General features: G+C 38.0%; 3 protein-coding genes and 1 non-coding gene across 4 annotated transcripts; 3 read left to right on the plus strand and 1 right to left on the minus strand.

Annotated features, from left to right (window-relative positions):
* Nucleotides 1-2,853: 2,853 nt before the first annotated feature.
* LOC106323159 (uncharacterized mitochondrial protein AtMg00310-like) lies at nt 2,854-3,282 on the plus strand. Its single transcript, XM_013761317.1, has one exon. The coding sequence runs from the start codon at nt 2,854-2,856 to the stop codon at nt 3,280-3,282; it is 429 nt and encodes a 142-aa protein (XP_013616771.1).
* A 1,420-nt stretch (nt 3,283-4,702) lies between these two features.
* On the plus strand, nt 4,703-8,736 carry LOC106327234 (sulfate transporter 2.1). The gene is made up of 10 exons (XM_013765330.1): nt 4,703-5,174; nt 5,273-5,321; nt 5,465-5,913; nt 6,403-6,633; nt 6,719-6,845; nt 7,170-7,456; nt 7,566-7,759; nt 7,882-7,976; nt 8,150-8,226; nt 8,315-8,736. The coding sequence occupies exons 1-10, from the start codon at nt 4,782-4,784 to the stop codon at nt 8,444-8,446; spliced, it is 2,034 nt and encodes a 677-aa protein (XP_013620784.1). The 5' UTR covers nt 4,703-4,781; the 3' UTR covers nt 8,447-8,736.
* A 2,170-nt stretch (nt 8,737-10,906) lies between these two features.
* Nucleotides 10,907-13,990, plus strand: LOC106327235. The gene is made up of 3 exons (XM_013765331.1): nt 10,907-11,350; nt 12,388-13,133; nt 13,496-13,990. Exons 1-3 carry the CDS (start codon nt 11,063-11,065, stop codon nt 13,941-13,943), a joined length of 1,482 nt encoding a protein of 493 aa, XP_013620785.1. The 5' UTR covers nt 10,907-11,062; the 3' UTR covers nt 13,944-13,990.
* Nucleotides 13,991-15,058: 1,068 nt separating this feature from the next.
* Nucleotides 15,059-15,131, minus strand: TRNAR-ACG. Its single transcript has one exon. It is a non-coding gene; the product is annotated as a tRNA-Arg (tRNA).
* Between the last annotated feature and the right edge of the window lie 1,219 nt (nt 15,132-16,350).

Raw genomic sequence — 16,350 nt, forward strand, 5'->3', positions numbered from 1 at the left:
GATTTTGCCTTCCAGAGATCGGTGAAAAAGGGGATGAGAGACCAGACTCGCTGCGCCGTTCTGTTGGTAACACGGCCTATGAGTGTTAGAGAGTGGCGTTGCATGAGCTCAGCATTATCCGGGTCTTGGATTCTGATGCGAGCAGTTCTTGGGGCTTGAGAGGGGTCAGTAGCTATTTCTTTACCTTTATCCGCTCTCCTAAGTCTTCCAGACATCTTTTGTTGTGAGGTGTAAAGCACGAAGAAACTATTGTAGTAACAGGAACCCCTGTGTCAGTTAGTTCCTTAGAGAAGCCGCTTTGAAGGCTTTAAGTAGTTGCTGGTGGAGTCAATTTGTGAGCAATAACTTCTTGGTGGTTGAGATTTAAGTGACAGATCTTCTTCTAGTTTGTGATAGAAAAATATATAAGGAAACCCTTAAGCATATTTGTGAGCTCCTTGAAAGGGTTCTGTGTTCACGTCTCTGTTCTGAGGAAACCCTCGGTGTAGTGGAGATCTTCAGCGAAGTTGGGCCCTGAAGAGGAAACAGGTTCCGCTGCGGGGAAAGGCGTGGCTTTGGGTTGAAACGACCGGTTGGGAAACTCCAGCAGGCAAGTTAAGCGGCGTGAAGGCGGCTCCGGCGGTCCCTCCGACCATGGTCGGGGGAAGAACCCGATGTGTAATAGACCAGAGCGTGGAGATATCCAATGGTTTTTTCCAAAAGAAGAAAGAAATTCGAAAAGAAACTCTGTTGACTTTTGGACTAAAGCAGGTTGCTGGACAGGAATGTGCTTGGGTCTATTGGATAAAGACTGCTCTCGAAAAGGTCGTCTGGGAGAGAAGTTACTTTGATTTCCTTCTCTAACGATTCTTTTTTAACTTGTTGAATAACCACAAGGTCGAAACAATTTATGATCAGATTTATCTATCAAACCTCATAAAATATGTTTTCACCTATCGATCATAAAACGTGTTGATAAAAGCACCGGTGTTTGAGGCTCCATTTCATTTTCACCTACCACGTCATTCTCAGGTATCATAGGCCCTTAGTCTCAGTCTTGGAACTAGACTATAAGAAGCGAAGAGGGATGTTTCAATACGACCACAGACTAAAGGACAATGTTGAAGTGAAAGAGCTTGTGAAGAACGTATGGGAAGGAGCAACAGAGTGTCCGATCAGGGAAAAGATATCCTTAACGCGGGCAGCTATAGTTGATTGGACCAAAAAGCACTACCGCAACAGCTGTCTAGTTATCGAACAGAAAAAACATGATTTAGAGTTAGCACTCGTTGACCCAATAAACGATGGCGAGCTCATCCAACAAATCTCTACAGAGCTTGAGGCAGCATACCGAGCAGAGGAGGAATATTGGCGACAGCGCAGCCGTTTCTTATGGCTACGTCTAGGGGATCACAACACTGGCTACTTTCATGCCACTGCGAAGAAACGCAGAAGAGCAAACTCGTTCTCAGTCCTAGAAGATGGAGAAGGCAATATGGTATATAAGGAAGAGGATATAGCGAAGGTCATTGTTAAATATTACCAGTCCTTATTTACCTCGCTAGAAGGAGACATAGCAGATACCGTGACACGAGCTCTAGAGATAAGAGTCTCGGATGAGGAGAATGAGAAACTTATACGCCAGCCATCAGCTCTGGAAATCCGTGAGGCGGTCTTCTCCATCCACGCAGACAAGGCAACCGGCCCCGACGGATTCTCTGCCAGCTTTTACCACTCCAACTGGGACACAATTGGAACAGATATAGTCAAAGAGGTACAAGGCTTCTTCGAATCTGGAATTCTCCCGCCAAGGATAAACAAAACAAACATCAGGTTCATCCCGAAGATAAAAAATCCACAAGCTGTAGCAGACTACCGACCCATTGCATTGTGCAACATGTACTACAAAATAATCTCCAAAATTCTCACCAAAAGACTGCAACCGCTCCTATCGTTCATCATTTCGGAGAATCAGTTCGCCTTTGTCCCCGGCCGATCCATCTCAGATAATGTGCTAATAACTCACGAGGTTCTCCACTTCTTAAAGACCTCGGATGCGGAAAAAAGATGTTCCATGGCGGTTAAAACGGATATGAGCAAGGCTTATGACCGACTTGAGTGGGAATTCATCGAGATTGTACTGAAGCGGCTAGGATTTCATGATATTTGGATCACTTGGATCGTGGAATGTGTATCCACTGTTACATACTCCTTTCTCATCAACGGCTCGCCTAGAGGAAGGATTCAACCGAGCCGAGGTATCCGTCAAGGAGATCCTCTCTCACCATACCTATTTATTTTGTGTGGTGAAGTACTCTCGGGCCTTTGTAACAGAGCAAGCGAAGAGGGTTCTTTAACCGGAATCAGTGTAGCAAGGGCATGCCCCCAAGTCAATCACTTACTCTTCGCCGATGACACTATGTTCTTCATCCAAGCAAACAAGAAGAACAGCCACTGCCTAAGAACTATCCTCCAACGATATATATAAGGAAGCTTCCGGCCAAACCATCAATGAAGAAAAATCTTCTATAACCTTCTCGCGACGAACTCCTCTAGTGATTAAGAACATGGTCAAAGAAGAACTAGGAATCCAAAAAGAAGGTGGTGTGGGGAAGTATCTCGGGTTACCGGAGCAGTTTGGAAGGAAAAAAGAGGGATCTCTTTACTTCCATTGTGGACAAAATAAAACAAAAAGGGAGCTCCTGGTCAAACTGGTTTCTGTCCAAAGCAGGGAAGATGACGATGATCAAGAGTGTCCTTTCACCGATACCATCACACTCCATGCAATGTTTCAAACTGCATGTCTCCCTGTGCAAGAGGATTCAATCTGCAGTCACAAGGTTTTGGTGGGATGATCGAGAGGGACAACATAAAATGGCATGGACCTCTTGGGAAAAGATGACTAAACCTAAAGCTATAGGAGGGCTAGGATTTCGGGATTTCCAAGCTTTCAATGATGCCTTCTTAGGCAAACTAGGATGGAGGATCCTTAACAACCCGAGCCTGCTACTGTCGAGAATACTGATGGGCAAATACTGTCATTCAGAAAGCTTCATGGAATTCACTGAAAAATCGGCAATTTCACACGGATGGCGCGGGATTCTAGTACGTAGGGATCTACTAAAAGAGAACATGGGATGGGTTGTTGGAGACGGCTCATCAATTAGTGTGTGGTATGACCCATGGCTCAGCCTCTCTGCGCAGCTGAGACCAACAGGACCGGCGACAGAGGACTCGATGAACCTAACAGTGGTTGACCTGTTTCATGAGAACTCAAGAACTTGGGACAAGGAAAAAATCTAACGGCTGCTCCCACAATGGACAAAGACCATCATGACCATCAAGCGTAGCACCACGGGAGCCCCAGATAAACAAGTATGGTTGAGTACACCATCTGGAGAGTACACGACAAAGTCTGGCTATCACACTGCCATTGCTAGGAAAACAGAGGAACCAGAGCAGAATGCGGAAGAAGGAGAACTGGAATGGTTCAAAGGTGTTTGGAATCTACATACTTCACTAAAAATAAAAATGTTTCTCTGGAAGCTGTTTCAACAAGCTATGCCAGTGGGAGAGATCCTAATCAGGAGAGGTATCCCAACAGATGGCTTATGCAAGAGATGTGGTACATTGGAATCTATAGATCATCTTTTCTTACACTGTCTGTACGCAGAGGAGATATGGAGAACCGCTCCGTTTGCAATGACTGTTGAGGCTAGCGGATTGATAGATTTGAAGAGTTGTATGGCTAAATTTGTGTGGAAGGAAATGCTTGCCACCAACTGGAATTGTATCATGCCAGCTTGCACCCTAGATATTGTGGCAGATTTGGTGTGCTAGAAACCAACTTATTTTTGAAGGGAAAACAACGTCAGCGGAAGAGACGATGACAAAAGCGGTTAGCATGGCTCGAGAATGGACAAACAGCCAAGTAACTAACAAGGAGAAACCATCTACGACCAAGAGCCCGCCTCGAACCCGGATCGGAGAGAACTGCACAGTGGTGAATACAGATGCAGCATGGAGAGCTACTACCCAAGGCGCTGGACTAGGATGGACCATAAAGACGCAGCAAAGAGAGTATGAATTCATCTCGTATAATCAATGTGTTGGATCGGCTTTGTCGGCAGAGGGACTCGCGGTGAGAGAAGCGCTCCTAAGTGCAAAGAGATGGAACTGACACGCCTGCACTGCTGCTCTGATTCGGCCACGCTGATAAAAGCGATCAACTCAGAAGAAACCCCACCGGAGCTGTATGGAATTATCTCTGATATTGAATCTATTTGTAGGTCTTTTGACCAAATCTCGTTCTCTTGGATATCAAGAGGCCAAAACAATGCTGCTGATAAGCTAGCAAAACAATGTTTGGTTGAGGGTGATGTCTTTATGGCTGATACCTAATTTTGCTCTATGCATTAGTGGAAGTTGTGTTTCAAAAAAAAAATTATCCATATGTTTTATAGGCATTTTTTGCTTGTTGGATATTCTGAAAAATCAAGATATTCATATTCAATCTGCTTCCTTATGATAATAATAACCTAAGATATTTCATTTCATGTACAGGAAAGTATTGTATTTGTTGTAAAGCCTTCTTTTCAATTTAATATATTTAGCCTTTAACCTTTAACAAGTTTTTTTTTTGTGCTTTTGGTTTAATTAACAAAAAATGGACACCATGAGATTCCACTAACTCATGTGTATATAAGCATTAGCGAGTCCGTCCCAGCATCAACACACTTTGAATGCTCAATCACAGCTTCTCTTCATAGGTAAACTTCCACGCAACCGCAGAAATTAAGAAGATGAAAGAAAGAGATTCAGAGAGTTTTGAATCTCTCTCTCAAGTTCTCCCAAACACTTCAAATTCGGCACGCATGATCCAGATGTCCATGGCCAACTCAGGTTCAGCTGCACCCGCACCTGCCGGTCAAGACCACCTTGACCGGTCAAAGTGGCTGCTTGACGGCCCTGAACCACCAAGCCCGTGGCATGAGCTTAAGACTCAAGTCAAAGAATCTTACCTAACCAAAGCCAAAAAGTTCAAATCACTTCGAAAACAGCCTCTCCCAAAACGAATCCTCTTTATCCTCCAAGCCGTTTTCCCAATCTTTGGTTGGTGCAGAAACTATAAACTCACCATGTTCAAGAACGACCTCATGGCTGGCTTAACTCTCGCTAGCCTCTGCATTCCTCAGGTATATATATCTATATATAACATAAACCATAGAATATTTTTTTTATCCTCTTGGAGATCTTAATTAACCCTTTTAAAATTCTTTTTATTTTTGTATAGAGCATTGGTTATGCCACTCTTGCAAAGCTTGATCCTCAATATGGCCTATGTAAGTTTATATTACAAATAACAAAAAAAAAATCTCCTGAACTATATTGTGTGTGTGTGTGTTAATATGCTTGAACTATACTCTCTTTTTTTTTCACAAAAACAAATAACTATACTTATATATGGACCGTTACACATTTATAGATACAAGTGTGGTACCACCATTGATATACGCACTGATGGGGACATCAAGAGAGATAGCAATCGGACCAGTGGCTGTAGTATCTCTCCTTGTATCCTCAATGTTGCAGAAACTAATCGATCCAGAAACAGATCCCTTAGGCTACAAGAAACTCGTCCTGACCACAACTTTCTTCGCTGGAATCTTCCAAGCTTCTTTCGGGATATTCAGATTAGGGTTTCTGGTGGATTTTCTGTCGCACGCAGCTATAGTAGGGTTCATGGGTGGTGCAGCCATTGTAATAGGACTCCAACAGCTTAAGGGTTTGCTTGGTATCACTAACTTCACTACGAACACTGACATTGTATCTGTTCTTCGAGCTGTCTGGCGATCTTGTCATCAACAATGGAGTCCTCACACTTTCATCCTCGGATGTTCTTTCCTCAGTTTTATCCTTATCACTCGCTTCATCGTAAGTAAATTTCAAGTTACGTTATATATAGCACTAAATCTTACTTTAAGTTCATGGGTTTTGGTTTTAACCAATTAGCGCAATAACAATAGGTATTGTTGTTTATTGAGTTCATAACAAGTATGATGACATAGACAATTTTATGATATATGGACCGTTACACATTTATAGATATATACAAGTGTGGTACCACCATTAATATATATATACTATATTCAAATATATATTTTTGGTAATCAACTATATTCAAATATTACTTTTCACGTTTTGGAAATATAACATTTTCGTTATCTTTTACCAAACTCTTGTATTTATTGTTATTATTATATAAAAATTTAGGTTCATTTCAAAGAAGCACACATGTAAATATAGAGTTAAATTTGAGTTCATTTTAAGGTGGCTTCTTTCAAAAAAATATTTTGCGGAGATTTCGAGAAATAGATAGCGATTATAAGTGAATTTAGCAAACAATTTATATTTATATATCAGGGGAAGAAGAACAAAAAGCTGTTTTGGCTACCAGCAATAGCTCCGTTGATTTCTGTCGTTGTGTCAACTTTGATGGTGTTTCTCACTAAAGCCGACGAGCATGGCGTGAAGACGGTAAAGCACATCAAAGGAGGTCTTAATCCCATATCAATTAACGATCTTGAGTTTAATACTCCTCATCTTGGACATATCGCTAAAATCGGATTAATCGTTGCTATTGTTGCTTTAACCGTAAGTCATTAACCTTTCAGTAACAATTACTTATTTTCTAATACAACTTTGATGAACTAATTAATTTTGTTTATATTTTTATCAGGAGGCCATTGCGGTGGGAAGGTCCTTCGCCGGAATTAAAGGGTATAGACTTGATGGAAACAAAGAAATGGTGGCCATTGGATTTATGAATGTTATTGGTTCCTTCACATCTTGTTATGCTGCTACTGGTAATTAATTAATTAACTAATCTTTTCTAAACATAGAAATACTATATACAATTGACTTATGGACCACTTTTTGAGTGGAACGTGAGGTACTACTCATAAAAGTCATTTTTGGTGGATGAATATAATTTGCATACGTATTGATTTCTAGACTCCCTAAAACTTATTAATTAAAATCTAAGTTTTATTAGAAAATAACATTTTTTTTTAAAACGTATATAAATTATAGATACATGTAATGAATTTCTCTATTCAAGTTTGACGTTTTTCATATGCATGACATAATTATAACGACCCTTTTCCTTTTCATAATTTTGCTTTAATTAGGTTCTTTCTCTCGGACGGCGGTGAACTTCGCTGCCGGGTGTGAGACAGCAATGTCGAACATTGTAATGGCGGTTACAGTTTTTATAGCACTCGAGTGCTTAACGAGACTTCTCTACTATACTCCGATAGCGATCCTCGCGTCCATAATCCTCTCAGCACTTCCAGGATTAATTGACATTGATGAAGCTATTCACATATGGAAAATCGATAAACTAGACTTTCTTGCTCTCATTGGAGCTTTCTTTGGCGTTTTATTCGGCTCTGTCGAGATCGGACTCCTCGTTGCGGTACTAATAAACATGAAGTTTAAAGCAAGCTATATACAAAATATGTTCATAAAGTTATAGTAGTTCTTATTATATTTGTTATAAAGAGTTTATTAATTTGATTGTGTAGGTGGTTATTTCGTTCGCGAAGATCATACTCATATCTATTCGACCAGGGATTGAAACCCTCGGGAGAATGCCAGGGACCGACACTTTTGCAGATACTGATCAATATCCTATGTCGGTTAAGACTCCCGGAGTGTTGATTTTTCGTGTCAAGTCTGCATTGTTGTGCTTTGCTAATGCTAGTTCCATTGAGGAAAGGTATTAATATACAAATCTTTGAATACAAATCTTTTCAAATCTTTGAATACAAATCTTTTAGTTTCAAAGTTAAAAATTTTAGGAGTACATGTATTCAACCATGCATTTATGCTTGCTTGTAGGATTATGGGATGGATAAGGCAGGAAGAAGAAGGTGATGAAAACACAAAGAGCGACGCTAAGAGAAATATCCTCTTTGTAGTCCTTGATATGTCAAGTAAGTTGACTTACATACAATAATGTAAAGTTATATTATACTATAACTTACCACATCTTTTAAACAATGATCGATATAATACAATTTACTTGTTTTACTGATTATCGAAAATAATGACAATAGGGAAATTTTGTTTTTTTGTTCTAACATTTCTCCTATTTATTCATTTATAGATTTAATAAACGTCGATACATCGGGGATTACTGCCTTGGTGGAGCTCCATAACAATCTAATCCAAAATGGTGTTGAGGTAATTTGTTCTTACAAAGTTATAATAATCCCATGTACTATATAGAAAAATAAAGACAAAAGTAAATATCATTTTGTTTGTGTTGCAGCTGGTGATCGTTAACCCTAAATGGACAGTGATCCACAAGCTGAATCAAACAAAGTTCATCAACAAAATCGGTGGCAAAGTCTATTTGACAATCGGAGAAGCTCTCGATGCTTGCTTTGGATTAAAAGTCTGAGATCTAATCAACATGCATGTTTTACGGAGTGTTGCATGTGAGTGTTATGTGAGTTTAATTTAGTAACTTAAATGCGACGTGTGCATGATGATGTATAATTATTAAGTACGTATGTGTAATGTAGAGTGCCTTGGTACGTAAGCTCGGTCGTGATTAAATAAAAGTCATGCAATCTGTAGTATGACGATCGATGCATGGGTGTGTGTAACAATGCATGTGATGCGATTTGGAAACAATGTATAAATATGTAAGTGTGATTTCGAGAAATATATATTGGTAGTTGTAATGTACTAATGTTGTCGTGTTAAATATGTCTAATTTTGTGTATGCAAAGTCTTGATCCGTCACTAATGTTTCGAAGAAATTTCGTATTATATCTAGAAACGGATATGAATACAAAACACACATGTCTAAGTTCAATGTATCTCAATCCGTTGAACAAGAAGTAATTAGTGGAGGGACTTTATAGGGTAAGTATTGATGTCACTTGGAAAATTCAAGAGAGGAGACGTTTATATTGGGATGGCTAATGATGTTCCCCAATTTAAAAGTCTAATGCACTTTTTGAGTTTTAATTATTGGAGTTAATGGGAGCTACTGTTTTAATCACGATCTTCTCCTGATTCCTCACGGCTTCAACTATATGCGTCTAGGTTCACTGAATCTGATTAAGATTTGCCAAGGTCCATGTTTCCTCGTCCCTGTCTATTTAAAACTAGTAAAGTGTTAACTAGTATAGTAGTAGACTAGTAGTATATGATCTGAATCACTAATTAACAATTCTAAAAACAAAAACCACTAACTAATACTTCAAGTTGCGTTTCTGGTCCGGTGCATATTTATTTACTTATCCTGTCAATATATGTGTGTATTTATATTAACTAATATGGATGTTATGGATCTAAGATTCAGTTATGACTCTCTTTACATATGTATAGTTAGTAGACGTCTTGCATAAAATTTACAGTTCAGAGGCTTTATGAAACTCTTTTTTTTTTTGAAAAAATGTTAAATTTATTCAACTAAAAAAAAAACATTTTTACAACAAGTGTGGCTCTGGTTTATAGTTTGTTTAAGTATAAATTGAATCTAGAAACAACTTAACCCATCACTAACTCCGTGTAGCAAACCAGAGTTACGGGTACTGCACATGGTTGACAAGAATCTTTAAAGATTGATGTTGACCAATTTCGACCAATGCTTTCAGCTACTATAATGGCGATGATTCTGAAAGGACGTATATGGATATTCACATTTTCTTATACGTAGTAGTTTATGATCATTACTAGTTTACTACTGATACTGTTTCATAAAGATAGAGAAACTGAACTGAAACCCAATGAGCTATGTGACTAAAACCCCAAAAAATATAGCTGAAACTAATAGTTTTACTAGTCCAATAAGTGTCAAGTGTTAGTTCAAACTTCAAAGTGCTGTGGACTTCTTAAAGCCCATATTATAATTTGGGTCATTTGCGGTGCGGTCTAGACCGGCTAATGGGCATCTAGTCCGAAGCTAGCCCATTTCTTTGGTGTAATTCAACACTTACCATAATTTGGTGTAATTATATTGCCATTTCTCACCAATACTGCTTTTAGGAAACTAATTCTTTTTTTACCCAAAAAAAGAAACCATTTCTTTATTCTGTCAATTAATAAAAGATTAAAGATCTCTCTAATTTTATTAACCATTAAAGTAAAATCCAAAATCCAGTATATTTCAGCTATGGGTTTGATGTTAGATTCTTCTAATAGAAAATAGACATTTAATTATTTTTTCATTAAAATATATTTTAATTGAAAACTTGAACTAAGTAAAAGAGGTAAAAAAGTGAAGATTACTTGACTTCTATACATAATAAAACTATAATATCCAATAAGAATTATCGTCAAATTCATTTGCTATTTTTTAACAGATTTTTTTTTCTGACATCTACAGATTCATTTACTAAATACAAATTCTACAACGGCCAGGGCCAACACCAAAAAAAAGTGAACTTGATCCGTTTCAGTAACATCTTCAGTTAAAAAAAATACAAATTCTACACTTACATTAGATAAAATAAAACAAAGAAATTAATCATATTATTAATCTTCATAAAATAGATAAATGACACGTCAAAACTAGGGTAAACCAAGATAAGTAGATAACTATTAAAAAGCACAATAAACACAAAAAGGAAAACATATATTCTTACGATAAATAGATTGGAAGACAAGAATTATGCAAGATATATTACCAAAATTAAAATAGGAAACAAACAAGATTCCCCTTAAGTCTTGGAAGACTAGATCATAAAGACAAGATCAATTTCATCCGACCACAAAATATAGGGTCCCACGTTCTGTGTTCCCATGAAATCGCATACGTCCACGTGTCACAGTTCCCATCTGGACCGTACTCTGCTCTGGTCTCCATTCTTCAATTTTTCTAGTATTACATTCGTCAACCTTTCAAGACTTCAGATATCTCTTCACCGATTGACGCAAGTGGGATACCATTGCCCGATCCTGACGCATCAGACCACCGATCTCAATCCGGAGAATATTCCACCGAATATTCTAATCCATCGAAGATCCCACCGGAAACTCTGATCCGGCCAAGATCCGTAAAGAAATGAAACGGGAGACTCTAACGTTAGTTCTGGTGTATTTCGCCGGAATCATGGAGAGAGCCGACGAGTCTCTTCTCCCAGGAGTTTACAAGGAGGTAGGAGAGGCCCTGCACGTTGACCCAACGGCTCTTGGAACGTTGACTCTGTTTCGTTCCATTGTTCAGACTTGTTGTTACCCTTTGGCCGCTTACTTATCTTCCCGACATAACCGAGCACACGTCATCGCTCTCGGCGCTTTCCTTTGGGCCACCGCCACTTTCCTCGTCGCCATCTCCACCACTTTCTTCCAGGTCTTGACTTCGTAACCGATCATTCTCTTGTTTTAGTTGTAGTCAAACTCAAATCAGATCTGAATAGAATAGAACAGAACAGATCAGTCTTGAGATTTATGGAGTTTGATGTGGAACATGTTTCGATTAGGATGAGTAGACAACTGTTACAACAGTTTGAATCAGTGTTCTAAAAATCGGTCAAGGCAGCAAGTTCTAGGCTTTAGGCTTAGGCAGCAAATAGGATCTAAACATAACAATTTTTGTAGAACCATTTTTTAAAAAATCGGTCTAGACGGCAACTTCTAGGCTTCCGCTTAGGCAGAAAATAGGATCTAAACATAACAATTTTTGTAGAACCATTTTTTAAAAAATCGGTCTAGACGGCAACTTCTAGGCTTCCGCTTAGGCAGAAAATAGGATCTAAACATAACAATTTTTGTAGAACCATTTTTTAAAAAATCGGTCTAGACGGCAACTTCTAGGCTTCCGCTTAGGCAGAAAATAGGATCTAAACATAACAATTTTTGTAGAACCATTTTTTAAAAAATCGGTCTAGACGGCAACTTCTAGGCTTCCGCTTAGGCAGAAAATAGGATCTAAACATAACAATTTTTGTAGAACCATTTTTTAAAAAATCGGTCTAGACGGCAACTTCTAGGCTTCCGCTTAGGCAGAAAATAGGATCTAAACATAACAATTTTTGTAGAACCACTTTTTTAAAAATCGGTCTAGACGGCAACGTCTAGGCTTCCGCTTAGCAAATAGGATCTAAACCTAACAATTGTAGAACGACCTTTTAAAAAATTGGTCTAGACGGCAACGTCTAGGCTTACGCTTAGGCAACAAATATGATTTAAACGTAACAATTTTTGTAGAACAACTTTTTTAAAAAATCGGTTTACGCCTTCGGTCTAGGCGCTCACTTTTAGCTTGTAGCGATTTCTTTAACATTGGTTTAAATGTCTGGTCATGATAATCTCTTCTTGGGTTATTACATAGTTGCTATAGGCCGTTGATTTAGTTTTATTTTATGTTGAGATTGTATTTTAAACCAGGTGGCAGTATCAAGAGGCTTGAATGGGATAGGACTCGCCATTGTAACACCCGCGATACAGTCTCTAGTCGCTGACTCAACCGAAGATAGTAACCGTGGCATGGCTTTCGGATGGTTAGGAGTGACTTCAAACATAGGTTCAATACTTGGCAATCTCTGCGCTATCCTCTTTGCATCCAAGTCTTTCAATGGCCTCGCTGGATGGAGAGTTGCTTTCCTATTAGTAGGATTCGTAAGCGTGATAGTCGGTGTACTTGTCCGTCTCTTCGCAAGCGACCCTCATTACAATAACAAGCAAATCACAAAACATGACAAAGACAAACCGTTCTGGTCAGACGTACGAGATCTATTACAAGAAGCCAAGATGGTTATTAAAATCCCCTCTTTCCAAATTTTTGTCGCTCAGGGAGTCTCAGGGTCTTTCCCTTGGTCAGCTTTAGCTTTTGCACCGTTGTGGTTAGAGCTTATTGGTTTCTCGCACAAAACAACAGCGGTTCTAGTAACGCTATTCACTGTCTCTTGCTCCGTTGGACATTTGTTTGGAGGATACATGGGTGATACTCTTGCCAAGAAGTTCCCAAACGCTGGTAGGATTATACTCTCTCAGATAAGCTCTGGCTCGGCCATTCCTTTAGCTGCGATTTTGCTTCTTGGACTGCCTGATGATCCCTCCACTGCCTTTAGCCACGGTGTGGCTCTTGTCACCATGGGATTATTCATCTCATGGAACGGTTCAGCTACAAATGGGTAAGTAAATGCATATGTATTTCAATTATATTTTTCTTTAGAAAAATACCTCATAATCACACTAAAACACCTTATTATTTCAAAATTAGCACAGAGAAAATAACTAAAATAATAGTATGTGTTCAAAAAAACTAAAATAATAGTATTAACCAAAAGTGAAAAATACATTTTTACTTTATATTGGATTTAGATATAGTGATTAGGGTTAGGATGGTTCGGAGTAATTTAATCATAATATTTTTAGTTTAATTTATAATTTAGTCATTTTGTTTTTGTGTGCTAGTTTTGTAGTAATGTTTTTTTGTGCTATTTAAATTATTTCTTTAATCCCTCAAGAATTTACTTGAAATGGTTTTATACAGTCCTATATTTGCAGAGATAGTTCCAGAGAGAGCTAGGACAAGCATCTACGCGTTAGACAGATCATTCGAGTCGATATTAGCTTCATTTGCTCCTCCTATAGTAGGGATGCTTGCTCAGAACGTGTATGGATATAAACCGATCCCTGAAGGATCCTCAAGCGTGATCAAGATTGAAACAGACAGAGAGAACGCAGCATCGCTAGCTAAAGCACTCTACTCAGCTATAGGGATCCCTATGGTGATATGTTGCACGATCTACTCGTTCCTGTATTGCACCTACCCTAGGGACCGAGATAGAGCGAAAATGCAGGCTTTGATAGAGTCAGAGATGCATCAACTTAACGAAGAAGAAGATGACAAGTTTGGGATTGAAGTCAAGTGTTTTGGAGATGAGGAACATGATGAGACTTATCTGCTGAAGCAGGAGCAGAGTGAGAGTGTCAGATGATCATTTGAGTTGATTATAGAAAGACCAAGTTATAATTATGTTTTTTTTTGTAAAAGAACAGCACGTAAGTGCAATAGAATGGTAGATAACATTTACAAGAACAGTGTGATAGGAAATATATTGAGAAACAGTATTCTAAAAACGATTAGGTTTCTGCGTACAAGGTAAATAGGATCTAAATGAAACAATATTTCTTGAACGATTTTAAAAAAAAAAATGGTCAGGCATTCAGAAACTTGGTAATGAATAATTAAGTGCTTAACAACCTAACAATTTCTTGAATATTGTTGAGAAGTGAAGTGTTGATCAGAATGACATTCGGTTCGTATAATTTGGTAAAAACATTGGATGAGTAATATCGAACCGGACTAAACCGGATCCAACAGAACCGTTTGCTTGGAACACCCCATGTTTTTTTTTTTTTTTTTTGCTAAACTGTTAATATTCATATAATGAAAAGTTTATGGTTACAAAAACCTAATAGGTGATACCTTGGCAAAAAAAAAGAAAAAACAAGGTATGCATAGAGAGTTAGATTAGAGAAACAAGTTTATCTAATCCAAAGTTGCATAAGAGGAATGAACTTCCTCCTATGTCTTCTCGCACTGATTGAGTTGCGGATGTCCCTGTCTATGCTGTTGAAGGTCGTGTGAGAAGGAGTGAATCGTGAAAGATGCACGGCTGAGTTTCGCTGCCTCCAAATGTTGTAGAGAAGGGATTAAGTCGCGTCAGTAGTTTGGAGTTATTTCCTTTACTCTTGTTTCCCTCGTTCTCTCGATCTCTCGCTTCTTTCATCTTCCTTGAGCTGTTTTGACTTCCCGTGTCCTTATTTAGTTTTGAGTGTTTGTAGAATTCGTGGTAAAGTTCTTATTCATTTTGAAGGAGTAAAGATGAAAGGAACAATGGTTTTGTTATTTTCCTGTGGTTTTATTTATGGTGTGTATGTAACTAAAGAGTTATTTAAGAGAATGTGTTGCAATATGTATAAATTACACTCTCCCTTGTGTTAAGAAATGGCTTCATTATATTTTTGGAGAGAGACATCCTTATATGTTTTGTATATAAATACTATAGAGAGGTTGATGGAGGTAAAAACAAAATAAAACAAAAAATTACGACTCTGCTGGGGATCGAACCCAGAATCTCTGGTTTCGTAGACCAGCGCCTTATCCATTGGGCCACAGAGTCATTTGATTATTTGCAAATTTTATTGTTATAATCAACGTTCTAACTCAAATAACAACATGCATTAACGATTTAACGATATAAAGTAACGTGTGTAATTTCAAAAATCACTAAGCAATGGTTAAGCTTCTTATAAAAGATCACTAAGCAACGGCTTATGAGAACATATTCTTACCTTTGAAAATCCAACAAGAATCTTATGCTCTGTTCTGACTTGCTCAATAAAAAGACTTGTTCACAATGATTAAAAATATTTGTAAAAATTCCAATATATATCACCAGTTCAGTTAATTATATGAGATATTTGATTTATCTCTATACATTATAGATGAGATATTTCATTTACCTCTTCATATATCTAAATGAAGTGGAATTAGCTTATAGTTTGGCTAGGTTTTCTGTAACTGTTCCTGGTAATACATACTGACTTGGGTGATGGGAAAGATTAGATAGTTTTCTTAAGGATGATGTACATTAATGTTCTATGAAGTTTATTGTTTATGTCTTTGATTCTGTTAACATTTGTTTGTCTACAATGCCATTAAAGATATTAGTTACTGTTTATAGGCCTCTCCTTCTTCGTCTAATACTATATAGGGAATCTGATTGTATATGAACCGATGATAAATAATAATAATCTAGAAAGGCTATAAACAATGTTCTCTCATCCATTCCACTTTCTATACAAGATCTTGACTTGCAGATTTGGTTCATATTCACACTAACTGACATTCTGTCTGCTGATGCAGTTTTCAAGCTAATCAATATATTCCTCTTCCAAGCCACTCTCGTGTGATGAATGACAACGTAGTGGAGTTGTTCTACCATCTCCTACTACTTTGGTCATTTCACCGATATTTTATTCTTGAGTTTCTTAATTCAAGGGACTTGTCAGCCATTTGGGACTTATATATGTCCAATACATATAACAATCCCACTTTCTGCACCATAAATGATACATAATAAGTCATATTCAAACCCACATTGGCAATGAGAGAAACTCTCTGTTACCATGTTTCACTTTCAAGCCATATGGAGTTTGCTAGGGAAGGAAGGTCGCTTCAGTTCAATACAGGTATCTCATCATGTTGGGTAGCTGAAAGAGTTTTGTTGTTGCGGAGTCCTGCTTGTTTATAACTGTGTTTTGATTCACATGTTTCCTGGTTCATGTCCAAAAAGGGTTCTGCAGATTTCCTGTTGTTGGAATAACTAGATAGTTGAA

Source organism: Brassica oleracea, chromosome C2, assembly GCF_000695525.1.
Source record: "Brassica oleracea var. oleracea cultivar TO1000 chromosome C2, BOL, whole genome shotgun sequence".
NCBI lineage: Eukaryota > Viridiplantae > Streptophyta > Magnoliopsida > Brassicales > Brassicaceae > Brassica > Brassica oleracea.

Coding starts and splice junctions, on each gene's coding strand:
- LOC106323159 (XM_013761317.1), top strand. CDS start 2,854: ATGGCATGGACCTCTTGGGAAAAGATGACTAAACCTAAAGCTATAGGA.
- LOC106327234 (XM_013765330.1), top strand. CDS start 4,782: ATGAAAGAAAGAGATTCAGAGAGTTTTGAATCTCTCTCTCAAGTTCTC. Junction 7,457..7,565: donor AGATCGGACTCCTCGTTGCG/GTACTAATAAAC, acceptor TTGATTGTGTAG/GTGGTTATTTCGTTCGCGAA. Junction 8,227..8,314: donor TAATCCAAAATGGTGTTGAG/GTAATTTGTTCT, acceptor TTTGTGTTGCAG/CTGGTGATCGTTAACCCTAA.
- LOC106327235 (XM_013765331.1), top strand. CDS start 11,063: ATGAAACGGGAGACTCTAACGTTAGTTCTGGTGTATTTCGCCGGAATC. Junction 11,351..12,387: donor TCTCCACCACTTTCTTCCAG/GTCTTGACTTCG, acceptor ATTTTAAACCAG/GTGGCAGTATCAAGAGGCTT. Junction 13,134..13,495: donor AACGGTTCAGCTACAAATGG/GTAAGTAAATGC, acceptor GGTTTTATACAG/TCCTATATTTGCAGAGATAG.